The sequence below is a fragment of the Rhineura floridana genome, chromosome 2 (assembly GCF_030035675.1).
Source record: "Rhineura floridana isolate rRhiFlo1 chromosome 2, rRhiFlo1.hap2, whole genome shotgun sequence".
Taxonomy (NCBI): Eukaryota; Metazoa; Chordata; class Lepidosauria; order Squamata; family Rhineuridae; genus Rhineura; species Rhineura floridana.
Window position 1 is genome coordinate 2,385,823 of NC_084481.1, and position 26,158 is coordinate 2,411,980.

The following is a 26,158-nucleotide window of genomic DNA, read 5'->3' on the forward strand; positions in this document are numbered from 1 at the left end:
AGAGGAGGTAGGCAAGGCAGAGGGGATATGACATTTTTCTTTGCAGAGTTGGAGAGAGGTATGTGACGGAACTGATTTCAAGACTGATGGAAATTTTTTATCTTGTAGCCATATTCAACTGAAATAGCTGTCTCTACTGTAAAGTTGTCTGATCTCTTGTTTTGCCACAAACAGGATCCCTATGGTCTGGGATACCCAGAAAGCTCAGAAGAATGGGGCCGAGTTGGTTGCTCTGTTGGAGCTTTATTAGTTTTCTTGACTTTATATATGCAAGGAGAGGGAAGGGATGTTAAGAGGAGGAGGGTTAATGCCTGATATGCTTTTTTCATTTGGTTCTCTTCCCAATATTTATTTTTTTTAGATTTCTGCCAAAGGGATCTCTTTTAAAAGTGTGAATTAATTCCAGAGGGATCAAGCCAGGGGGATGGGGGATAGGATAGGCGGGTCCAAAATCAGGGCAGGAATTGTTAGGAGTTCTATTTCAAGGTCTGAAGAAGTAAGATGCAGCTGGGCCTCATCAGAAAGATCTTCTTCCTGGGGCTAGTTTCATGTAAAAATGAAAGTGGGCTTGTCTCAGGCCTAACAGTTGCAATTTCAGGATCCAAAGATGGTGGTGCATCTGTAGAGGACTTGCAGAAAGTCATTCTTTGCACTAGTGAAGATCCCAAAAGCCCCAGGTCATTTTGGCTGGAGGAAACAGAAGGTTCCTGCCTATCCACATCTGGCATGTCCCCTTCCAGCAATTGCCAGTAAGAATTTGAAGTGGCACTGCCGCTTAATGTTGTGATTGAAAAGATAAGGGATGGGACACCTCCACAAGTTGTCTTTCTGATTGGAGATGTAGGACTGAGTCCAACACTGGTGCTTCCTGAGGCTCCGAACAACATGATAAGGGCTGGGACATCAGAAAGAGTTGGGTACACAAGTTGCACACAAAAACACACACACATTTTAATCAATTTTTCTCCGTGCATCTTCTTTGCTGAACATTTTGTGGTTCACTTGTAAGGTAGAGCCATCCAGCAGAAAGAAGTGGAAGAGTCCAGAGAAAGGTGAAAGGAGCTTTTTAAAAACAAAAAAGGAAGTGAAAAAACCTGAGGGAAAAGCTCAGAGACTAAATGAAAATAAACTATTAACAGTAATAGGGGAAAGTAAAAGAGAAATCTGAGCACTAAGGCAGATTGAGGGAGAGAGAGAGAACAACTTGTCTGCATTGGGTGAAGGCAGAGACTTAACTGAAGAGGGAGCTAATAGGGAGAGACATCCAACAAATCAGATCAGTCATAAGTTCCTGCCTTGGATGGATCACAGGGTACAGCCCATTATGCAGATGTATCCCACGCCAGAGAATGTACCTTCTTCTAAATAATCTAGTATATCATACTTTAGCATATCAACTATATATTCATTTTTTTCACTACTATAAACCAGAATGTTACAAAAACATTTGCACAATCGCCTCCACATTGTGTGAATCACTACATAGAGGGGCTCTTCTTGCACTCTGCTTGCACTGTGTTTAACTCCAAACAAATATGTTACTACTGTAAATTTCAGGTTTTATTTTTTCTGTAAGCCACTTTGAGACATATTGTGAAATTTCTTAAACAAATAATACATACTTTTGTTTTACATAGTTAAAAATTCTATTCACATGCAAAATATTTTAAGTTAGTGGAAATTTTCTGCCTGGCTTCTTTCTCAAGCCATTTCACAACACAAGATTGGGGAGTGTTTAATATTTTATGTAATGTAGCAGCCATTCCTTACCAACTTCTCTTTCCCCTACATTGGCAGCCAAAGCTTTATTTTGACTGATTAGCAACTTCTGTTCCTCAATAGATACTACATGTTTCTGCATTAATTCTTGGACCTGTGCTTTCAAATTCTCCAACTCTGCAACAAGAGAGCGTTCTGATTCCTCTTTCAGATTTAGGGCTTCTTCCAAGGCATGTCTCTCTGTTAAATAACCTTCCATGAGGCCTGAAATCCAAACATTGTATGAAAGCATAATGATCAGGCACTGAAAGCATTTATGCAAAGTAGTAGTTACTAACTACAATTATACTGAAAACTATAATTGCCAATATACCAAAATATATTAATAGTTAAAAAAACTAAAAAAGGTAAAGGTGTCCCCGCACTTGCGAGTCGTTTCTGACTCTTAGGGTGACGTCTTGCGACGTTTGCTAGGCAGACCGTATATATAGGGTGGGATTGCCAGTTCCTTCCCCAGCCTTTCTTTACCCCCCAGCGTATGCCGGGTACTCATTTTACCGACCACGGATGGATGGAAGGCTGAGTGGACCTCGACCCCTTTTACTGGAGATTCGACTTCCTCCTTCCGTTGGAATCGAACTCCAGCCATGAGCAGAGCTTTCGGCTGCATTACTGCCGCTTACCACTCTGAGGCACTGAGCATCAAAAAATTAAAATTAAAGCTTATTATGCAAAGAATTAGATTTTAAAGTACAGAGAAATTAAGTTCTTAATTTCCCCCAAATGCACCTGATTAACTGCACTGATATATTTTATTTATGTATAAGCCAACCTGTATAAGAACAAACTTTGGTTAGTGTTCAGGGTTTGTTTGGGAGAAACAAGTTGGGTTTGAACACTGCAAGCCATACTTTGGCTTGTTTTGTCCATGGTGTGGAAGCAGCAGGAGTGGAGGAGGAGTGCTACAGGAAATTTAGAACAGCATAGAATCATAGAATAGTAGAGTTGGAAGGGGCCTATAAGGCCATCACGTCCAACCCCCTGCTCAATGCAGGAATCCAAATCAAAGCGTTCCCGACAGACGGCTGTCCAGCTGTCTCTTGAATGCCTCAAGTGTTGGAGAGCCCACTACCTCTCTAGGTAATTGGTTCCATTGTTGTATGGCTCTAACAGTTAGGAAGTTTTTCCTGATGTCCAGTCGAAATCTGGCTTCCTGTAACTTGAGCCCATTATTCCGTGTCCTGCACTCTGGGAAGTTCGAGAAGAGATCCTGGCCCTCCTCTATGTGACAACCTTTCATGTACTTGAAGAGAGCTATCATATCTCCCCTCAGTCTTCTCTTCTCCAGGCTAAACATGCCCAGTTCTTTCAGTCTCTCCTCATAGGGCTTGGTTTCCAGTTCCCTGATCATCTTTGTTGCCCTCCTCTGAACCTGTTCCAGTTTGTCTGCATCCTTCTTGAAGTGCGGAGACCAGAACTGGACACAGTACTCAAGAAGTAGAACTTTGCATTTAACCCTGTTGAATTTCATTCTGTTCTCAGCCCAATGCTCCAGCCTATCAAGGTCCCTTTGAATTTTGTTTCTGTCTTCCACGGTGTTAGCTATCCCCCCCAATTTTGTATCATCTGCAAATTTGATAAGCATGTTCTGTACCTCCTCATCCAAGTCGTTAATAAAAATGTTGAAGAGCACTGGGCCCAGGACCAAGCCCTGTGGTACCCCACTCGTTACTTCCACCCAGTTTGAGAAGGAACCATTGATAAGCACTCTTTCAGTACGATTCTAGAGCCAACTGTGGATCCATCTGATAGTTGTTCCATCCAGCCCACATTTAGCCAGCTTGCTAATCAGAATATCATGCTAGCATGCTGCCAGTTCACATTAAACCACAGTTTGCTTTAAACTATGGTTCAACGTGACAAGCAAACTGGGCCAAATTAATACAAACAGCTCTTCCAGCATACTAAATGTGATGCCATAATTGGTTCAGGTCTGTTAGTGGTCCTTGAAGCACCATCAAATTGCACCTTGTGGAATCAGTTTCAATTGTTTGAAACCCAAGGATATGGACAGGATGCTTGTGCTGATGAGGCTGATAACGTACCTACTTTGATTCCTGCCCATCATGGTTGGTAAAATCTAGTAGGAGAGGACTGACCAGATTGATCCGGGGAGTGATTAATGCCTAATTACAGGAGGGAGTCATGCCCACCAACCTGAAAGAGGCGAGGGCTCCCTTGAAGAAGTCCTCCCTGGATCCAGAGCTTTTAGAAAAATACTGCCCAGTCTCTAATTATTCCTTTCCTGGGCAAGGTGATCGAGAGTGTGTGGCCAGCCAGCTGCAGGTATGCCTGGAGGAAGCAGACCATTGAGATCCATTCCAGTATGTTTTCAGGCCTGGTTTTGGCATCAAAACAACCTTAGTTGCCCTGACTGATGACTTTTATCAGGAGAAAGACAGGGGCAATGCAACCCTGTTGGTTTTCCTTGACCTCTCAGTGATTTTTGAGTGTTGACCATGGTGTCCTTCTGGAATGCTTCAAGGAGGTGGGAAGTACTGTAGTACACATTCTTACCTGCAGGGTCACTATCAGAAAGTAGTACTTGGAGGCTGTTGCTTAGCTCTATGGCTTTTGAATTATGGGGTCCTGCAAGGCTTCATTCAATTTCCTAAACTATTCAACATCTATATGAAATCATTGGGGGGTGTCATCCAGGGTTTAGGAGCATAGTACTATCAGTTTGCTGATGACACACAGCTCGCTCACTCTCCATTCCATGGCAATCAGAAGATACTGTGAAGGTATTGGACCTGTGTCTGGAAGCAGTGATGCTTGATGAGGGACACTAAACTGAGATTGGATCCTGATAAGACAGAAGTACTATGGGTCAGTGATTCCTAGGTCTGGGAAATAGGCATATAAGCTGTTCCCAGAGGAGTCCACTCCCTCTGCAGAAATAGATTCATAGTCTGGGACTACTCCTGGATTCCAACTTGAATGGAGTCTCAAGTGGCTTCAGTAGCTAGGAGTGCTGACACCCAAGCTTAGGCTGGTTTGCTAGCTATGGCCATTCCTGGATCGGCATAGTCTGGCCTCAATTGTCCATGCTCTGGTGACCTTCTGCTTGGACTACTGGAATGTGGTCTATGTGGGGTTGCACTTGAAGACAGTAAAGAGACTGCAGCAAGTGCAGAATGCAGCTGCTAAGATGGGGCAGCCTGTTGGGACCATGTGTCACTGGTCCTGAAGGACCTGCATTGGGTGCCAGTGAGCTACCAGGCCCAATTCAAGATATTAGCAGTAGCATACAAGGCCCTAAATGGCTTGGGACCCAGGTACCTAAAAGAGAGCCTTCCCCAATATCAACCATCTTGGGCCCTACAATCAGCACAGGAGACCCTGATGGTCATGTCATCACTGGGAACTGCATGGTTGGCAGTGACCCATGACAGGGCCTTCTTGGTGGTGGTCCCCCGTTTGTGGAATGCCCTCCCTGGTGAGGTGTGTCAGTCTACCTTACTACTAACTTTTAGAAGAAACTTAACTTTCCTGTTTACCTGGGTATTTGAGAGCTTAAAGTCCTGTCCCTGGCAACTCTGAAATTATTAAAGAGTAGGTGATTGTTTTTAGGAGTTTTAGCTGTTGTTAGAAGGCTGCTTTCAACTTTTTTAAAAAGGTTGTTTTTACCTGTTTTAAAAAGTGTTAACCGTATTGTTTTAGTACTGACAGGTTTTGCCTTTGGTGCACAATATAATTCTATTATTATTATTATTATTAAATAAAGTTAGTATGTTAATAGTTTTTCAGTATCTTTACTTCTCTCCCCATTAACTCTTAAGTAATGTTAGTAAACCATGCTATTGAGTTGTCATGACTTAAATTTACAAATACTCCAATAAAAATAATTTCCAAGTAAAGCCTTAAATTTATTTGAATTTAACATTTAAAAGCAGAGTAAGTGAAATCCTATACATGTTAGCTTTAGAAAAAACAAGTCCCATTGTGTTCAATCCGTCAAGTGTGCATAGGATTGCTGCATATGTGCATTATTGATTTTTTTCCTAATACAATATTTCAGTGAAAATACTTTTGGTCACTGGAAAAACTTGATATAATTATAAAGCAATTTTTTTTTAGTTTTGCTTACTAAATAAATATGGTAAATCAGACCTGATTTAGGGCAGCAGAAAATGGACCATTGGTCTCACCTGAAGGGTGATTTTCATATGAGGACGGCCATCACTGCGGGGTGTTAGCTCCACCTATCGTGCGAAGGCAAGAATGTTTTTTGAAGTCAAGACTAGGGGCATCAGGCCCCTCCCACTCTCCAGTTCATTCGCAGCGAGTCTATAGAAAAATATCTAAAAATAGAAAAACAGGCCTGACAGGCCTGCCAACAGGAAAACAACATACATAGTAACATGACTCTAACATAGCGATATAACAGAACTAGCAGTCTTGACTTCACTAGTAACTTTAAATGCAATAGCGTAACAGTAATATATAACGGTTCAATAAAATATTTATACATCCTCCAACTGGGAGGGCCATGATGGCCGTCCTCATATGAAAATCACCCTTCAGGTGAGACCAATGGTCCATTTTCCATATGAGGCCGGCCATCACTGCGGGATGTACCAAAGCAGCCCATAATAGGGAGGGATCACCCACATGCTAATTATCATTAAGAACCTGTTGCAACACTCGTCCGCCAAAAGAAGCATCGGCAGAGGCATAACGATCTATTTTATAATGCCTTATAAATGAGTGTGGAGTAGACCAAACAGCTGCTCTGCAAATATCAGCAACAGGGGCGTTGGTAGCAAAGGCAGCAGAAGTAGCCGCTGACCTGGTGGAATGAGCCGTGATACTATCAGGAACTGGGAGCTGAAGAGCTTCATAAGCTAAAGCAATACAGGCTCGCAACCAGCGGAATAATGTAGAATTAGTTACTTTATGCCCCATAGACCTTGGATTAAAGGATACAAATAGAGACTCCGTTCATCAAATCTCCTGGGTCCTAGACAGGTAGGTCTTGAGAGCCCTCCGAACATCCAACGAATGCCAAGCCTTCTCTAGAGGATGAGTAGGGTTCGGGCAAAATGAAGGGAGTACAATGTCCTGATTGCAATGGAAAACTGAATTGACCTTGGGACGGAAGGAAGGGTCAGTTTTCAGCACAACAGAGTCCTTGTGAAAGACACAGAGATGGCGAGCAGAAGACAATGCGCCCAGTTCCGAAACTCGTCTGGCAGAAGTGATGGCGACCAGGAACAAGACCTTGAAAGACAGTAGACGTAAAGGCACAGTCCTAAGGGGTTCAAACGGAGGGCGTTGTAAAGCTTGTAGGACCTTGGACAGACTCCATGAAGGAAAACGATGTACTACAGCCAGTGAACGTAAAGCAGTGCCTCTGAGGAAGCGTTTAATGAACGGATGTGAGGAAATAGGGGCACCAGTGGAGGAGACTGAAAGGATGGACGACAGAGTGGACGCATGTCGACGTAGAGTGTTGGGTCTGAGTCCCATCATAAAACCGCTATGGAGATATTGCAGCACCTGATGCACAGTGGCCTGGGATGGGTCGCAGTGGTGAGACTGGCACCACTTGGAGAAAGCCACCCAAGTATGTTGATAAATATGGGTGGCGGATGGTCGTCTCGAGGCTAAGATAATATCAATAACAGCGTCAGACAGTCCAGCTGACCTCAAATGTCCCCGTTCAAAAGCCACGCTGTTAGATTGAGCCAAGTGGGGTCCTGATGCCATACTGGACCCTGGGATAGAAGATCTGGCCTGACTGGAAGTGTCCAAGGATCCATCAGCGACATTGCAAGAAGATCCGAGAACCACGGTCGGCGTGGCCAATATGGTGCTAACAGAACCAACTGTACCCTCTCACTCCGCGCCTTCCAAAATGTTTTGGCTAACAGCGGTATAGGAGGGAAGGCGTACAAAAAACCGTCTGGCCACGGTATGGACAGAGCATCCACTGCTTCCGCTGCTGTGTCCAGGTATCTGGCAAAGTATCTGGGAAGCTGGTAATTGCGACTGGAAGCAAACAGGTCAATCGAGAAGACGCCGAACCGACGCTGGAGATGCTGGAATATGGTCGGATGAAGTTTCCATTCTCCCGGAATGACCTGTTGTCTGCTGAGCCAGTCTGCTGTCACATTCCAAATCCCTCTGAGATGCTCTGCTTTTACGGATTGTAGATGTTGTTCTGCCCAGACGAAGATGAGGAAAGATAGGTCCTGCAGAGGACGGGACCTGGTGCCCCCTTGTCTGTTCAAATGTGATTTTACACACGTGTTGTCCATTCGAATGAGGACATGGTCCAAAGGGAACAGAGACTGAAAATGAAGCAGAGCTAAGTGGACCGCCTTGAGCTCCAGCCAATTGATGTTCTGAGCCTGCTCTGCTGTGGACCAAACCCCCTGAACATACTGGGAGTTGCAGTGTGCTCCCTAGCCGATGAGACTGGCATCCGTGGTGACAACAGTCCTGCAAGGTTCTCTGAATGGAGTGCCTCTGGAAAGATGTTGGACCCTCGTCCACCAGCGGAATGAAAGGCGCAGTGCGGAGCTCAGAGGAACTGTGCGATCATTGGAGTTGGCAATGTCCTGTTGAAAGGGCAACAAAGCCCACTGAAGGTGGCGAGAGTGGGCTCGAGCCCATGGCACAATGTGGATGGTAGAGATGAACATTCCGAGCTCCCTGGCTAGAAGCATGACGTCTGCGGTAGTTTGTCGCATCAAGGACCTCGCGATGTTTGTGATGGCAGTTATGCGATCTGGAGACAGAAACACCATCACCTGCAGGGTGTCCAACATTGCCCCTAGATGTAGTAGGCATTGGGTCAGTTGAAGATGGCTTTTGTCGAAGTTGACAAGCCAGCCGTAGGCCTGCAAAACATTGAGGGTGAGCGTTAAATGACGATGAGCCAGCTTCTCAGAGCTTGCCCGTATTAAAATATCATCCAGATATGGGTAGAGATGGACCCCTTGAATCCGGAGGTAAGCCACTAAGGTGAGAAGCACTTTTGTAAATACTCGCGGAGCAGAGGAGAGGCCGAACGGCATCGCTCTATATTGAAAATGCTGGGGACCAAAAGCAAACCGAAGAAACTTTCTGTGGGCTATGCAAATGGGCACATGGATATACGCTTCCTTTAGGTCGATAGAAATCAGGAAGTCTCCTTCTTGCAGGCTTTCAGTGATGGAGTGGAGGGATTCCATTTTGAATCTGCAGTATGTTACAAAATGGTTGATGAACTTGAGGTCCAATACCGCCCTCCATGACAAATCTCGTTTGGGCACAGCAAATAGGAGGGAGTACACCCCTTCCGACCTCTCTGTTGTAGGGACTGGCTCTATCGCCACTATGTCCAAGAGGTGTTGTATAGCTGTCTGCATGATAATGTGCCTGGTCAATGCCCTGGGGCAAGGGGATGGCTGGAATTTGTCTGGTGGAGTCGCCCAAAACTCTATTGCATAGCCTGAACAAAAAAGGTCCCTGATCCAGGCAACCTTAGTTAGACGCAGCCACTGGTCTCCAAACATAAGTAGTCTGCCACCAACAGGAAGTGCATTAATACTGTTTGCGCTGGCAAGACCCTCCCCTATATGAGGACGATGAGGTACCTCTGCGCCCTTGGTACTGACCTCTGCCCTGGAAACGTCGGTTCCAGGTTCCCCTGAAGGAATTGGAGTCATAGGATCGGGAGCCGTGGCCTCGTCCTCCTGGCCACGTTCCTCGAAAGGGCTGGTTAGTGCAGAAGGAGGGAAATCGCCTGAAAGGCCTATGATCGATGTTCTTGACAGTGGCCAACACTGGTTTGTGAGTGTCTTTGGGGTCAACCAGCACTGCCTTTAGAGCTTCCTCGCCGAAGAGCAAAGAGCCAGAGTAAGGAGCCCTAGAAAGATTCACTCTGGCCGTAGAGTCAGCTTGCCAGTGGCGCAGCCAGAGGGTCCGTCGAGCAACTATCTGAGCCGTCATGGCTCGTGCCCCCAGTTGAGTGGCATCCAAAGTGGCATCAGCTACAAACGCCGCCATCTTGCGCAACCTTATCAATGACCTTCTGAGAGAAACAGGATCAGGGGTAGGGTCCTCTAGAAGATCATCTAACCACATCATTGCTGCCCTGGAGAAGATGGAAGCTGATGCGGAGGCTCGCATGGAGAAAGCGGTGGCCTCATGATTTTTGCGGAGAGCGAAGTCTAATCTTCGCTCGGTAGCATCCTTTAGTTGGGATTCTCCTTCCCTAGGCAAAAGAGATCGCGAAACTAGGCTAGCGATCGGCTCGTCTATGCCAGGGACGGCCAGCTTGTTGGCAAAGTCAGGAGCTAGGGAGTAAAGTTTGTCAGCCAGGTTCTTGAAGCGGCGAGTTTGGAATGGATGAGACCATTCTTCAGTGGCCAGTTTAGCGATGGGATCCGGCACCGGGATGTAATGCTCAGTTGGTGCAGGGGATTTGAGAACCCTGGCCCCTTTAATAGCTGGAGCAGTAGCTGTTGAGGGCGCAGCTTGGAGACCAAGGGTGTTAACGACCCTGCGAGCTAGGGGCTGATAATCTGCGGTATTAAAGAAGCGATACGATGTATCCTCCTCGTGTTCTGAATAGTCGCTCCATTCATCTCCTTCAGCCTGATCAGCAAAGGTTGAGCCCTCCCCATACGAAGCGTCCTCAATACATCTGCCTCTAGCTACATCAAAGGGATTTGGGGAGCAGGAAGGATTTGCCTCATGACATACATGTGGGTCCATAGTGCGTTGAGGTATGGCGGGGACTTGTGGTGGTGACTGCATTTGAGTGAAAAATGACAGCATGCCCTGAAGTTGTGAAAGAAAATCATGAGACAGCTGCAGCCCCGTTGAAACAGATGGTTGTGCCTGAGTAGATGGCTCAGTGGGCTGAGTCGGAGGGTAAGCCCTGGGCGGCAACACGGGAGGAGGCTGGCTAAGTGTTGGCTGAGTAGGAAAACCAGCAAAGTCCTCCTCGTCAGAAGACGCAGCGGGGGAATGAAAGATATTCGTTAGCTGTTCCTAGGCTGCTGCTGTGGGATTCGGAACAGAGGCATAGCGTGGACGCTTGGGCTTGCTGTGGCTGGAAAGATGTTTAGTCTTAGCCAGTGCTTTGGCATGCTTAGGCTTAGTTGCCTTAGCTTTTTGTGGCTTGGCTGTCTGAGACATGTCTGGTTGTTCCGCCATCTTATATTCACTATGGGTGCAGTACACGGCCACAGCGGGGGCAGAATGTAGAGACCCGAACAGGTGCAGTACACGACCACAGAGGGGGTAGAATGCACTGGCAGATGGCTAAGTACACGGCCACAGAGGGGGCAGAATGTACGAAGGTAACAGCGTCAATATAATGCAGACTAGACTTCAGGCTTGGTACATGGCCACAGAGGGGGCAGGATGTACAGTATAGACCGCCCTGGTACACGGCCACGGAGGGGGCAGAATGTACAGTTCAAATAAGTTGTTTTTAGTGCAGTAGGAACCGGCTGGGCGACGGCCACGAGTTGAGGTACGATCAGAGGCTGCAGAGGGCCAGTGTTGCAATAGGCAGCAGTATGAGTTACTGAGAGGGGAACTCTTGTAGGGCTAACTAGTCCTATCTGAAAACTCACATACAAGCAAGCCTGCTCAAGGTAAGAAGCCCCCTTTATTTAGTTCAGGACAGATGAAACAAAAAGGGCGGGAAAAAACGGGACAAACAAAATGGCGCCCGTAAAGGGGACAGAAAAAAGAACACTAAAAATGGCGGAGGGAGAGGCAGTAATGGTGGGCGCTGAGGCAACAGCTAACTGACCGAAAAAAATAATAATAATAAAATACTAATAATAAAATAATAAACTGCCTAACACTGTCAAGAAACGTGCGATGGCCGTTCTGAAGGGCGCAATCGCGGCTCGTAATAGCGAGCACCGTAGCAGCTAAGGGAGCTGTAGTGTCAGCAGCCGCCGCCACCGACTACGGAGGCTTTCGCGGCGAGAACTTAAGGCCACTAGTCTGGCACCGTAGCAGCTAAGGGGGCTGTAGCAGCTAAAGGAGCTGCGGCTCCGTGCCTGTTCCCTGCCCGGCTATAGCGATCTAGCTCGCTGTCTAGCCTCGATCGCTCTTCTCAGAGCTCTTTGGAGGCAGGGCAGTCCAAACAAAGGAGCACTGAATTAGAAAGAGCCGCAGCCGCAGGCTCTGGAGCTGCCGTGAAAAAGGCGAGAGGTGGCTCGAGGAAGAGAGCTGCAGCCGCAAACTCTCGGGTTAAATCTGCAGCCGCCTGCAAAGGAAGGAGAGCCGCAGCCGCGGTCTCCCGGCAGCGGGAAGGGAGCAACCCCAAATGGCCAGGGACAAAACAAGCAAGTCGTGAACTCGGAAAGGCACGAAAGAAGCGGCGAGTAAAGCAGGGAGCTGCAGCCGCAAGCTCCCGCCAGAGAAGAGAGAGAACCGCAGCCGCGGTCTCTACAAGAGCCGTTGGGCTCAGAAGCTGGGAAAAAGAACGGGCAGGGCCAGGAAGGATCCCCTCAAAATTCCCCAGGAAGCACGAGACAAACGATTAAATACCAGACAGAGGGAAGGGAGAACGTGGAATACACATAAAACAACCTCCACCCGTCAGACAAACACAGAAAAGACACACAAAACTTAGCTAAAAGCTACGCTATCTGTAATATCAAACTTGTTCGCTACGAAGGCAAGAATGAACTGGAGAGTGGGAGGGGCCTGACGCCCCTAGTCTTGACTTCAAAAAACATTCTTGCCTTCGCACGATAGGTGGAGCTAACACCCCACAGTGATGGCTGGCCTCATATGGAAAAAATTTTTTTAGTTTTGCTTACTAAATAAATATGGTAAATCAGACCTGATTTAGGGCAGCAGAAAATTTTCCAGAAAACCCACATCACTGATTTCTTCCTGGATCTTTGCATTCCCCTATTTTTGATCTCCACATTCTGGTTTGGCTGTATGCTGGATACAGTTCACATCTCTGTGGAATACTGCTGCTGCACTGTCAGGTGACCAGTTTGACTTTGTACGTCAGAAAGACAGATAGCAAGAGCCTCCTCTGGATTCTTCCTCAACTTCAGCAACAGACGTAGGTTTTGAAGCAGTCTCTGAGGTTTGGGGCTTTGATCTCTAAATTCTGTGCATCAACATCTTACACAGATGGGCAAGAGTTTACATTACTTATGTCAGTGTACATTCTGCCTTAGGGCATCCTCATCCCGCCCAGGGTGACTCATGATTCTTGTCTAGGTCCTTTAGGGATCACAGCAACTCACACAATACAAGAGGGCTAGATTTTAAAGTGCAGAAAATGTTTGACCCTTTTGTGAGCAAAGAACTGCAACATCTCCATGGCAATCTTCAAACAGCAAATGAGGGGAAGAATCAAACATACCACAGACTTTCACGTTAGGAAATTCTGCAATATACAGTTTGGTCTATTAGTACTTAAGTCAAAGAAAATACTTCTCAGTTACTTCTTATGGGTACCAATACAATCTACTTTATCTATGTGACAGCCTTTCAAATAGGGTAATGTAAATGTACTGCCTTCAAGTCGATTCCGACTTATGGCGACCCTATGAATAGGGTTTTCATGGAGCTGAGAGGCAGTGACTAGCCCAAGGTCACCCAGTGAGCTGCATGGCTATGTGGGGATTCGAACCCTGGTCTCCCAGGTTGTAGTCCAACACCTTAACCACTACACCACACTGGCAATAGATAGAAAGTAGTATGAACCAAATTGTGTACAGCCACAGCCATGGTGGAAACCAAAATAATGGAAACTGGAAAAAGTGGCTCCATGGAGTGCCCATGCAACTGTGGTCATGCCCATAGCCTGAACAGGTGGGGTCATGTACAGGAAAAAGTTACCTACATAAATCAGAACTCAGAACTGCTTAGAAGTTTCTCGCAAACAAGTGATATATACTTTTTGTTACATAAATAAATAAATTTCTAACCACAACATTTTAACACCATGCAGGCTATTTCTGTATAATTTCCATACCTCTAGCTTTATGAAACTCCAACATCAGATTATTCTTGGCCTCATTCTCTTCATTAAGACAGTCCATTGGCTCATGATGCTCATTAGCCACCTGACATGCTTCCCAGTTCCTACACTTTAATTCCTCTTCGAAGTGAATATGGATTTTATGAGTTTCCTCCAGCTTCAAAAATTAAGTGTTTACAGCAGTAAATAAAAGGATGCACTGTATAATATTTTATACTTTTTCTGTGAAAATTTATCACAGGCTTTGCTAACTAAGTAACTATACAACAAAACACTGTTACTGTGAAGAAGCTATCTTTATCTATAGGATATCAATTTTTTCTGAAATAACTTTTCAATCACTATTCCTAATAATGCAGTATAGCACTTTGGGAAAAAATCCTGTGCTTAATTTTACTGATTTGTACTTTACTTGCTCATATAACTGGGACCAGAAGCTGGTATTTTGAAGAAAGCCATATACTATTTGAAGGCTCTTGCTAAAATTACTGCACAATATTGCCACCCCCCCACCCCCTGACCAATAATCAGAAGTTAAGTTTAGAGACTTTAGAGAATTCCTTCAGAGCTCTGCTTCTTTAGGATTATTTTCCCTATTGGACTTAGATTTGTGTAACTGTATTTGCTCACATCCACCCCTCCATGCCACTGTATGTCCCACTCCTTTCCCCATTACCTTTCTTAGACTGTCGGCACCCTTAGCAGGAGAACCCATCCTTTTTTTGATTATGAAACTCAGTAAAGTGCCATCTGGTAATCAGGTAATAACTGACTGGGCAACTGATGCCCATTCCCTTCTTTCCACTGAAGTTATTCGAACAAATAGGTCCTTTGCAATGTCCAACTTCACACTATTACTATACATAGGACCAATGTACCTGAGGGACCACTTACGCCCACATGTACCTGTCCTTGATTTCAGATCACAGCCTTTGGCCTCCTCTGCATGCCGGTAATGAAACATAATAGCCTGGCAGGCATGCAGGAGAGAGCCTTTTCCGACATGGCCCCCAAGCCCTGGAAGCCCTCTCTGCTCCCTCCCTGATAGTGTTCTGGAGACTTTTGTAAACCATCCTGTTCCAAGGAGCCTTTAGGAGGGACTACAGGTATAGACTGAAACTGATTTTGTTTCATCGTTTTTTAGTTTTACCTCTTTAGTCCTCTTTTAATATCAGTCCCCTATATTTCTTAACTGTATTTTATGTCTTTTTATCTATTTTAATTTTTTTTGAGTTTTTATTGTGAGCTGCCCTGGTGTCCCAGTTTAGGGTAGAAGAACGGGACGGAAGTATTTTATATAAATAAATAAATAGTGACACTTTAAAATTAACTACTAAACATTAATGTAATTGTACCTGTTTAGTTGATTCAACAACCAGCTCTAGGAGCATTTCCACAGCAACATGCAAACAATGACAAATTTTATTAATTCCCTCTTCATTTTCAAACACCAGGTCTGGGTTTTCAAAAATACTTTCACATAAATGTTCACTCAGCTCAGATACTTCATCAGGCACCAAAGGATCAAAGCTGCGTTCTGGTAGAGTTTGATCAAGAACTTTCCCTATTAAAGAAATATATTGTTTTTAAAGCACCACAAGTTTAAAAACAAAAACAGAGACAACATAATAATTGCATTACTAGGAGCAATGTTATATTAGAAATGTATACAATTCTGCAACTACATTTAACCATTTAAGATTCAAGCTGGGTCTCTGTGGCCTGTCTGTCTATACTCTATTTTTATTTTATTTATTTATTTTATTTGTTTCATTTTTAAACCGCCCATAGCGAGTGGCTCTCTGGGCTGTGTACAAAAAAGATTAAAATACAGAATATCTACTGCTACACATAAATGCTAGTAATAAGCAGGATCTGGTATTCATTTATTCTATACATTTACAAAAACACATTCAAATAAATATGGAAACTCCCAAATTATTAACTCCTATATGAGATAAGGAAGAAACAAATGAGAAAGAGTTCAAGCAAGCCCAAGGCCTGATCCCAGACTCAACCTGAACAGAACCTAGTAAAGTAATATTTGAACAGGCTCTGGGAAATATTCAAATATACTTATGGAAAAGAGAAGAGATACTGGTAAGGACCTATAGCATGATCCATCCACAGCTAAGTACTTTCAATGGTAGAGATTAAACACATGTTTAGCTTCCCACTGAAACCATTGGGACTTGTTTTAACATTGGCTAGAGTGCCCCATTCTTCTGAGAAGCTTTGCAGAGAAGCCTTGGAGCAAAACAAGAACACAGTATTTGAATCCCATAGAAAGACATCAGTATTTTTCATTTTCCTCTGCACATAATTACCTCTATTACTTTTCCTTATGCCCCATTTTTCTATAGTTTTACGATTTTGTACAAATATTCTTTCTCCAATTGTATTCTGACTCTCTCCTGAATCTCCAGATGCCAGGCTGTCATCAAGACAAAGGCCAACTTTCTTACAGATGAGGTCTTCAGAATCTTTAGTAGCCTTCACTACTTTCAGAAGCAATTTCAAAGCTTGGTGATAAGACTCTTGGAGATTTTTCCTAGAATAAAACAAACATGTTGAGGTGTTCTGACTCTGACGTCTCTGCCACAGAATTTCCCTTTGTTTGATAAGCTGGATTCCTGCACTGAGCAGGAGGTTGGACTCAGTGGTTTTATAGGCCCCTTCCAGTTCTACTATTCTATGACTCTATGATCACTAACCTATCTCCTTCAACACTCCATGAAGTCCACCCTTCCCATGGCCTGTCTCTTGCACTTTCCATGACCTGCAGTCATTAATCCAGTGCCTTTTTCAGAAGCTTTCCCCTCTCCTTGCCTGCTCTGTAGACTCTGCAATTACCATTTTCTTGATCCACTCTCCCAATAAACGATTCACCTCTTATCTTCAATCCTGCTCACTCTCTCCATTCAATATTTTCTTTCATGCTCTAACGCCCCTCAACACCTCTGGAGAAGAACAAAGAGTTGACAGGGTTCATTCACTAAGCTAGGCATTCATCCTCTCCTACTTCTCATCGGCCAAACAACATTACTGCATCTCTCTGTTCCACTCCAGTTCTGGAACTCTCTAGCACTTCTTCTATATCTTTAATTCCTGTTGTGACCCAGGTTGGGAGGGGAGGCTTCAAGACGCCAGACTCTGACTTGGAGGATTGGGAAGGTGAGCTGGGGGAAAGGACTAGCAGCAGGGTTACACCACAGAGCGCGCAGATCCCCATCACTGACAGCTTGACTCCCCCCTAATCTGTCCCGCCCCACTGAAGCACAACCAGAGTTGGCAGAGCCTGCCCATTGGAGATTGCTCCATTAGATATACCCCCCCAGTGCCTGCACCCGCGTTGGAGGCGCCGCTTGCTTCACCTGACATTTCCCAGCTTGGCACCCCACAGCTTCCCACAGTCGAGCAAGCTGACCACCCACAACTCTCGAATGGGGAAGCTGAGAGCCAGCCTCCTTTTCCCCATGCACGGCAGCGGCTAAAGCGCAAGATTCAACAGTTGTTGAGGAGGAGCCAACATTTACATGTGAAAGCCAAGCCTACTTAAGTTGACGCAGGAGAGGGATTCATTTCTGAGTCAACATCGGAGTGCTACGAAGTCATGCTTAGTCAGAGTCAGCCAAGGCAAAAGTTCCTAGAAAGCTTAGTCAGGTTATTAAGACACACTGCTTTTGACGTGACTGTAACTTTAATAAGAGAAAAAGAGCCCTACATATAGCCCATTACAGTAGTCCAGGCACAAAGTCACCAGAGCTCGGACAACTGAGGTTAGGCTATCCCAGTTTAGGAACAGCCCTAGCTGGTGAATCAGCCTAAGCTGGGTACAAGCACTCCTAGCCACAGAAGCCACTTGGGACTCAAGTGACTAATTGGAATTCAGGAGGACTCCCGGACTATGAACCTGCTCCTTCAGAGCAAGTATAACCCCTCCCAGAACAGGCCATACACCTAATTCCCATATATGTGAACAGCTCATCCACAGCACTTGGGTCTTATCAGGATTCACCCTCAGTTGACTGGCCCCCACCCAGGCCATAACTGCCTCCAGGCACCCGTCTAACACCTTCACAGCTTCTCCTGATTCAAATAGAATGGAGAATCAAAGCTGCATACTGATGGCATTGTGCTCCAAATCCCCTTGTGGCAGCTACCAATTGTTTTATATAGATGTTAAACAGGAGACAGAATGGACCCTTGTGAGATTCCACAGCCCCAGAACTTTGGAGCCAAACAACTATCTCTTGGTACTACTTTCTGGTTGCAGCCCTGCAGACAGGAGCAGAACCATGGTAATACAGTATCTCCAACTCCCACCTTCTTTAGTTGCGCCAGAAGAACACCACAGTCAATGGTGTCACAAGAGGTCAAGGAGAACCAACAGGGTCACATTGCCTCTGTCTCTCTTCTGATAAAGATCATCAATCAGGGCCACCAACAAGGTGGGAGAACAGACTGGAATAGATCTAGGCAATCAGAAAGTTGTCCTTACCGTGAAGTCTCCTTCTGGTCAGCAGGGAGTGGAGCATACAGGATGGTTAACTCCTCCTAGATGTAGGGTCAGACTTTTGAAAAATGTGCTAGACAGTGGCTAGCAGGAAGGGGAGGGAAGCACCCTCTAACTGCCAGTCATAACAAAGCTGACCCAGCGAGGCCAGCCACTGAAATATCATAAAAAACAAACCAAATACATGAACCGTAGACAGTAAAATTTATTTTTTTATTTATTATATTTCTATACCGCCCCACAGCCGAAGCTCTCTGGGCGGTTCACAACATATAACATCCAATATACAATTTAAAAACATATATTAAACTTAAAAATTATACCAAAAATACCTAAACATAATTAAACATATAAACAACTACAAAACTCAGTACTAAAATATTAAATGTAAAATGCATTAAATCGATTGAATATTAAGATGTTAAGATGCAAATATTAAATTGCTAAAATATTTAAAATTATATATATTAAAATGCCTGGGAGAACAGGAAGGTTTTTACCTGGCGCCGAAAAGATAACAATGTTGGCGCCAGGCGTACCTCATCAGGGAGAGAATTCCATAATTCGGGGGCCACCACAGAGAAAGCCCGTTTTCTGGTTGTCACCTTCCGGACTTCTCTCTGGGTAGGCCCCCGAAGGAGGGCCTTTGATGTTGAACGCAGTGTACGGGTAGGTTCATATCGGGAGAGGCGTTCCATCAGGTATTGTGGTCCCAAGCCGTGTAAGGCTTTGTAAGTCAAAAACAGCACCTTGAATTGAGCTCGGAAGTATATAGGCAGCCAGTGCAAGCGGACCAGAATCGGTGTTATATGCTCGAATCTCCTAGTCCCTGTTAACAGTCTGGCCGCTGCATTTTGCACAAGCTGCAGCTTCCGAACCGTCTTCAAAGGCAGCCCAATGTAGAGTGCATTGCAGTAGTCCAAGAACACAGAACAAACAGACAGTAGAAAAGGTTGTCATGGGAGGCCCTCCCTATCCTTCCTGGGTTATCGCGCAAATGTGAATTGCCTAGGGACCTCAGAGAGGAGGTCCTTCCCACCCTGGCCTAGGCACCCCTGCAGGGTGGGACTGTATGCTCCACTCCCTGTTGACCAAAAGGTAAGGTCAACTTTCCGTTCTAAGTCAGTGGAGTAGTAGAGTATACAGGAATGGGATGCACCAAAGCAGTGAACCTAACATCCCTTGGGGGGGGGGAGATGCAGGCCTAGGCCACTACTCTTTGAAGAACCCTCCTGCCAAAGGCTGCGGAGGGAAACTTATCCACCTTATAGTCCCTGATGAAGGTGGATGGATGTGCCCATATAGCTGCCTTGCAGATTTCTTCCAGCGGCACGTCCCTGTGGAGTGCAGCTGTGGCAGCGGCCCCTCTCACTGAATGAACAGTAATGTCCCACAGCGGGGTTCTGGCTTTAGTCCGATATGCCAGGGTCACACACTCCCTGACCCACCTGCTAATGGTAAATCTGTCCCTGAGCCCCCTTCTTGAATGAAACAAACAAAGACTTTGTCTTACAGAAGGGTTCAGTCCAATCAAGGTATATTTTGAGAATGTGCCTGATGTTTAGCCATTTCTTTTCCTTGGGATGGATAGGATTGGGACAGAGGTTGGGCAATGGAATGTCCTGCCCTCTGTGAAAGACTGAATTAACCTTGGGAAGGATGGCAGGCTCAGGCTGGAGTAGTATCTTATCAGGGTGGAACATGCAAAGTTCCTCCCTAGAGGAAAGCACTCCGATTTCTCCCACCCTCTTAGCCGAAGTTACCGCCACCAGGAACACCATCTTAAGGGTGACTATTTTTAGGGAAGAGGAGCGAGCTGGTTCAAAAGGGGGAGAGCAGAGGGCTCTAAGTACCAATGGCAGATCCCACAAGGGAAATCTGTGTAGAGTGGGTGGAGCAAGAATGGATGCTCCCCTTAGGAAATGTTTGATCCTAGGATGGTTTGCTAAGGAGTAGCCCCCTGCCAGGGGAAACACACTGCCCAACATCGCTGCTTGTCGCTTCAGTGTGTTGGGAGCCAACCCCTGTTCCAGGCCATCCTGGAGGAAATCTAAGACGACTTTTACATGACACTCTCTGTCGATCAGATGTTTGCACCTGAGCCACCAGTTGACAGCCTTCCACGTGGTCTCATAAATCCTCTGTGTGGAGGTCCTGCGTGAAGCCAATATGGTACTGATGACTCTGTCAGATAGACCTTCCCCTTTCACCGAGCGCTGCTCAACCTCCATATGTGTAGCTGTAGCCAGTCTGAGTCTTGGTGGAGCAAGGGCCCCTGGGAGAGAAGATCTTGTCTCTGGGGAAGCCTCCGGGAGGGGGCAGAGCTAAGGTCCACCAAGTCGGAGAACCATGATTGTCTGGGCCACTGAGGAGCTATGACCACTGCCTGGTCTTGTAAAGCTCTGACCCTGTGCAGGAACCTGGTCAGGAGTGGCAGAGGCAGGAAAGCGTACAGGAGATCCCAGGGCCAAGTTGCTGAGACAGCGTCCACCCCCTGAGCCTTGGGCTCCCAGTACTGACACATGTACCTGTCTAGTTGTGCATTTCTCTCAGAAGCAAAAGATCGATGCATGGGGTGCCCCACTTCTGTGCTAGTTGATGGAATACATCTCCATGGAGCGCCCACTCGCCATGATGAACTTGTTTTCTGCTCAGCCAATCTGCCTGGGTGTTCAGAGTCCCCTTCACATGAATCGCCGACAGGGACACCAGGTGCTGCTCTGGCCACTGGAAAAGAAGATTGGTCTCCTTTTGTAGTGGAACCAACCTCGTGCCCCCGACAGTTCAACTGAGCCTTGGCTGTGACATCATTGGTCCAGATCAACATGTGGACCTGTGGTAGAATGGATAGGAACTGCTAGAATGCCAGCCTGATCGCCCTGAGTTCTAGCCAGTTGATTGTTTTATCTCCGGTCCATGCTACTTCCCCTGTGTAAAGTGGGTCAGGCATGTAACTCCCCATCCCGCAAGGCTTGCATCTGTGGTTATGACTGTGGCTGAGGGATTCCTAAGTGCAAGCCCCTTCCACAGATTGGGTTGATGATGCTACCACAACAGAGAGTTCCTCACCTCTGTGGTTACTAACACAGAGCCTGTCCACATCAGTGCGATCATGTCCTGATAGGGCAGCAAAAGCCACTGTAATGTCCGGGAGTGGAAACATGTCCAGGGGACTGAGTCGATGGCCGCTATCATGGAACCTTGTAGGTTGGCTTAGTCCCTCAGGTGGTACAGGTTGCTACAGAGACAAGCAAGGCGCTGACCCTGAATCTTGGATATCCTGTCAGCCAACAGGAATAACTTGACCTGCACTGTGTTTATCACCACCCCAGATGAGATGAGTTATGGCATCTAGGGTTCTCTGTCTTTTTTCTGGATTGCGTGTTGGTGGCGCTGATCTCCACTTGTCTCTGGGAATGGTCAAAAATTCCAGGGAATACCCTTTCATAACTATTTCTAATACCCATTTGTCGGATGTGGAGGCTGCCCATGCGCTGGCAAAGAACTGCAGCCTGCCCCCCCACTTGGGGCTCCACGGTGTCATGTCTAAGCCTGCTTGGAGCTGGGCTTAGCCTGATGTTGTCTGCTGAAATTTCCACCTGTCGTGGAGACTTGATGCTGCTGATGTGCAGTGTTCCATGATGAGTTCCAGGAACCCCGAAACTGTCCGTTGTTTCTCTATGTGGACTTTAGGACCAAAGGATTGACCTGATTTCTTTCTAGTCTTGCTCTCTTCCTTCTTCCTAGCCATGGGCAAGGCTTTCTTATCCTTGGTCTCCACCAGCCTGCGATCCAGGGACTTGCCAAAAAGCTACCCCCCGTGTAGGGGAGAATGGACAGACTGGCTTTGGAATGGTGATCCACCCTCCATTGCTTAAGCCAGATGTTCCGCCTCACCACCACGGAGTATTCTAGAGCACACACAGAATACTGTAGGCTGTCCAGGGATAAATCAGCCACATATTCAGCAGGTAAGGCCTTCCCTGACATGCCTGGCATCAGGAGGGACTTCCTCCATTAGTGCTCTGGCCCATTTCACAGCTGCTCAGGCTAGAAAGGAATTAGCCGCCCAGACCCTCATGGAAACAGCCGAAGGCTTATGCATGAGCCTAAGGGCTGAGTCGCTACAAATGTCACTCGGGTTGCACAAAGTGTCCCCTTCCTTAGGGATAGCCATTTTGGCCCCTAAGGCCAATACTGGCTCGACCACGGCTGGAACCTTCAAGCTATCCATAAGCGAAGTAAGAAAACGGTATAGCTTCCTAGACAATACATGAGGTTTTGGGGGCTTGGCCGGTTGCTCCCATTCCTCCTTGACTATGTCCCTAAAGAACTTAGGGAAAGGATGATGGTGAAATTTTTCCCTGACCTGGGGAAGACATCTGAGGAGCTTTGTTGCCCCTCCTCCACAACCGTTGCTTGGGTGGGGACTTCCCATGGGTAACTCCAGTTGCAGGCATGCCATGGCTTTGGTAATGAGAACAGGACAGGTATCAGGCAAATATAGCCTCTTGTGGGTTGAAGGAGTAGATAGGGTATCCTCCCCAGATAATTCCCCTTCTTCCCTCTCTGACTCCTCTGTACCTGAAAAATACCACCTATCTGCCCCTAAGGAATCAGGGCTAAGGGAGGTGGACTCTGGAGGGATTCCAGGTCCTGGAAGTGTGTACTTGGCTCTGCACCTCAGACTTGTGAAGGGTTCTGCGTTTGCTTCTTCCCTTCTCTCTAACTGGGCTAGTGCCTGGTGATGAGGAAATGGAACATGAGACTGAATTGGAGGAAGACGACAGTGTGTGTGCCCTGCCATGCTTGGGTTGCTTCTTCTTGCGGGAGCCGGCTAAAAGTTTGGCTAAGGAAGCCCCTGCCTCCCTCATCATAACCTTACTAATCCATGCCATCATAGATGAAGATGCTCTGTCTTCAGGTGAATGATGATGTCTGACTTTCTTGGACTGTTCACCCACCCCCTGCTTAGGTGGAACCTGTGGCAGGGTCCACCCCGCCGAAGGAGAAGGTAACATGGCACCTGCCACTGAGGCTAACGTGCTGAGAGGGCTATCCTCTTGGCAGTGTTCCCCCCATTGAGCGACATGACCTCCTCCATTGAGGATTGCTGGCACTGCTCTGCTGAGTCAGCCATGAGGTTTTTTTGGGGGGGCTACATTGGGCAACCCCGCAGAGTCCCCTCAGGAAAAAATACCCTGTCCCTCAGGTCCCTGGGGAAACAAGTGGGAGCTGCCAATTGTTGCTATTTAGCCGCACAGCTCTGTTCCCGCCGAAAGCACTGGTTCCCTTCCCCCCGTCGAGGAAAGATAGTGACGATGAGAAAATCCCAGGAGAGGCCTAGGACAGCTCCTGGCTGCCTCCTCTGCCAAGGAGAGCGGGTGATGGCGGGACAAACCCCTTGGAGGTGCCGAGGATGGCTCCTAGCTACCTTCTTGTCAGGTCTGTGGTGCCTCCGCCAACCCAGAACAAGGTGTGGGGTGGTTTATCCCCTCCTCACATAGTCCCAGCTAACTGCAATCCGAGTGCCGCAATGGCATTTTGCCATTCACTGCTGTTCTGAGGCAGTGGGGCCTGGGATGGTTCCTGGCTACCTCTCACCATAAAAGCCACTGGTCTTCCCCCCTCCGCTCTCCTGTGCATAGGGGAAATGGAGCGCCGTGGAGCAAGGGAGGGGCCTGGGACAACTCCTGGCTACCACCCCGCTAAAGCACTTGCAGCTGCTGATGCAAACGATAGCTCCTTCTCCTCCCTCCTATCTTCTGTCTAATCATTGACGGGTGGGATTAGGCACAGAAGGCAGCAGGTAAACTGAAGAAAAACAAAAACTCTCCCCCCCGTATCCCTTATGGAGATACAGGAGCATGCAGTTGACTCTGTTAACTCGCTGGAGGCAGAGTCAAGACTGGCAGTCAGAGGGTGGTTCCCTCCCCTTCCAGCTGGCCACCATCTAACACTTTTTTCAAAAGTCTGCCTCTGCCTCTAGGAGGAGTTAACCCTAACCCTATATGCTCCACTACCCCGCTGATTGAGAACTGCTTCCTGTAGTCATACTTGCAGCTGGTTGGCCACCACCCTCTCCATTGCCATGCCCAGGAAGGAGATATTAGAGACTGGACAGTAGATTTCTAAAACCTCTAAATCCAAGGAGGATCTCTTCAAGAGGGGCCACACCGCTTCTTTCAATGCAGTGGACATAACTCCCTTCCATAGTAAGGCATTGACCATTCCCTGGACCCATCCAGAATCCTCTTAGATTTTACCAACCATGATGGGCAGGAATCAAGAGGGGATGTACTAGGCTTCACCGCCATAAGTATTCCATCTACATCCTCAATCTGCAACAGCTGAAACCAATCTTACAAGCTGTAATTTGGAAGGTGCTAGGGCCCTCCAACAAGCCTGAACCAATCGTGGCATCAAGTTCAGCATGGATCCAAATACTTTTCCTCTCAAAATTATTCACAGTGGTCCGCTGTTAATGATGCAGCACTTGTCTAGATCAGCCTCTTTACTACTCTAAAACCTTTGCTGGGCAATTTGCTAAGGATGCAATAGAGGCCAAGAGATATGCTCTCCTCACTGCCACCACAGCCATGTAGAAGGAACAACTACAGTATGTACTCATACCTCTATTCAGTCAGATTCACACCAGGACTTGCACCACCTGCCCTGTTGTTGACATCCAGCCTGCTTCATCACCTGGACCTGCTCAGTAAATAAAGGAGCCTCCCGGGCTCCCTGTGGCCGGAGAGGAGCGATTGTGTCAGTGGCCCTTGCCATCTCACCGTTCCACAGTGAAAAGAAGGCATCGAGAGGAGCACACGTCATACTACTTGGAAAGTCCTACACAGCATTTCGGAATTCCTCAGATTTCATTAGTCTCTGGGAACGAGCTTATCCAATTGGTTCTCCAATCGGTCACAGTCAATCCAAGCCTAGCCAGGGCATGATCTGTCCATGTCAATCAGGTAATATTCACCCCCTGATCACCAAATTATTCCCAGTGCCCTCTCTAGCAAGGACCAGATCTAGGGTATGACCTGCAGTATGCATTGGGTGCACTGTGTATTGTGACAGTCCAATGGCTGTCATGAAAGCCATTAAGTCCTAAGCCATTGAGTCCAACTCCCTGTTCAAACCAGGAATCCAAATTAAAGCATACCCAACAGATTGCTGTCTAGCTGCCTCTTGAAGGCCTCCAGTGTTGGAGAGCCCATTACCTCCCTAGGTTCCATTGTCATACCGCTCTAACAGTTCAGATGTTTTTCCTGATGTTCAGTCGAAATCTGGCTAGCTGTAACTTGAGCCCGTTATTCTGTGTCCTACATTTCATCTCTCTCACAGCTCCTTTCCCCAATCCTTTGCTATCCCTCACAGCCACACTATATTTTCCAACTGACTCTCTTCACCTGACACTCACTCTACCAAACAGTCTTATTCAGCTCCCCACCACCACCACTTAACCTTCTTTTACAAAAAGTCCATATTGAGGATGAGCAGGGGACAATCCCATTGGCTAACACTGACCACAAAAATACATGTTTAATATTACTACACAAAAGCACATACAAGAGGCTTCCCTTAAGCTAACACAATAAACCATTTCCCAAAATGCACAGTAAAATGGAGATTTTTTTCCAGAAAAAACACCCAAGCAAAGTAACACACTGTCAACATGTCAGAGGTACCCATAAAATGTTTAACTTGTCCAAAATTAGCCATTTCTTATTCTTTCTACCCCAAATTCAGCATGGACCATCTTCATGCTCTACAACTTACCTTTCCAGTACTACCAAGGTTTCAAATCAGTCCACTGAACCATTTTCTAATCTTGATTCAACTGACTCATCCTTAACATAGGGACACAATTATGGCCCTGTCAATCAATC

At 46.6% G+C, this 26,158-nt stretch overlaps 1 protein-coding gene across 9 annotated transcripts in view; it reads right to left on the minus strand.

Moving 5' to 3' along the window:
• Positions 1-26,158, minus strand: part of PCNT (pericentrin) — a 200,069-nt gene that overhangs the window by 88,208 nt on the left and 85,703 nt on the right. For all 9 annotated transcript variants that reach the window (XM_061607607.1, XM_061607602.1, XM_061607606.1 and 6 more), the window contains 4 exons: positions 16,075-16,298; positions 15,103-15,311; positions 13,742-13,904; positions 1,771-1,983 (listed from right to left, as the gene is read on the minus strand). In XM_061607607.1, the coding sequence (XP_061463591.1) occupies positions 1,771-1,983; positions 13,742-13,904; positions 15,103-15,311; positions 16,075-16,298 (809 nt within the window). The remainder of the gene's footprint in view (positions 1-1,770; positions 1,984-13,741; positions 13,905-15,102; positions 15,312-16,074; positions 16,299-26,158) is intronic.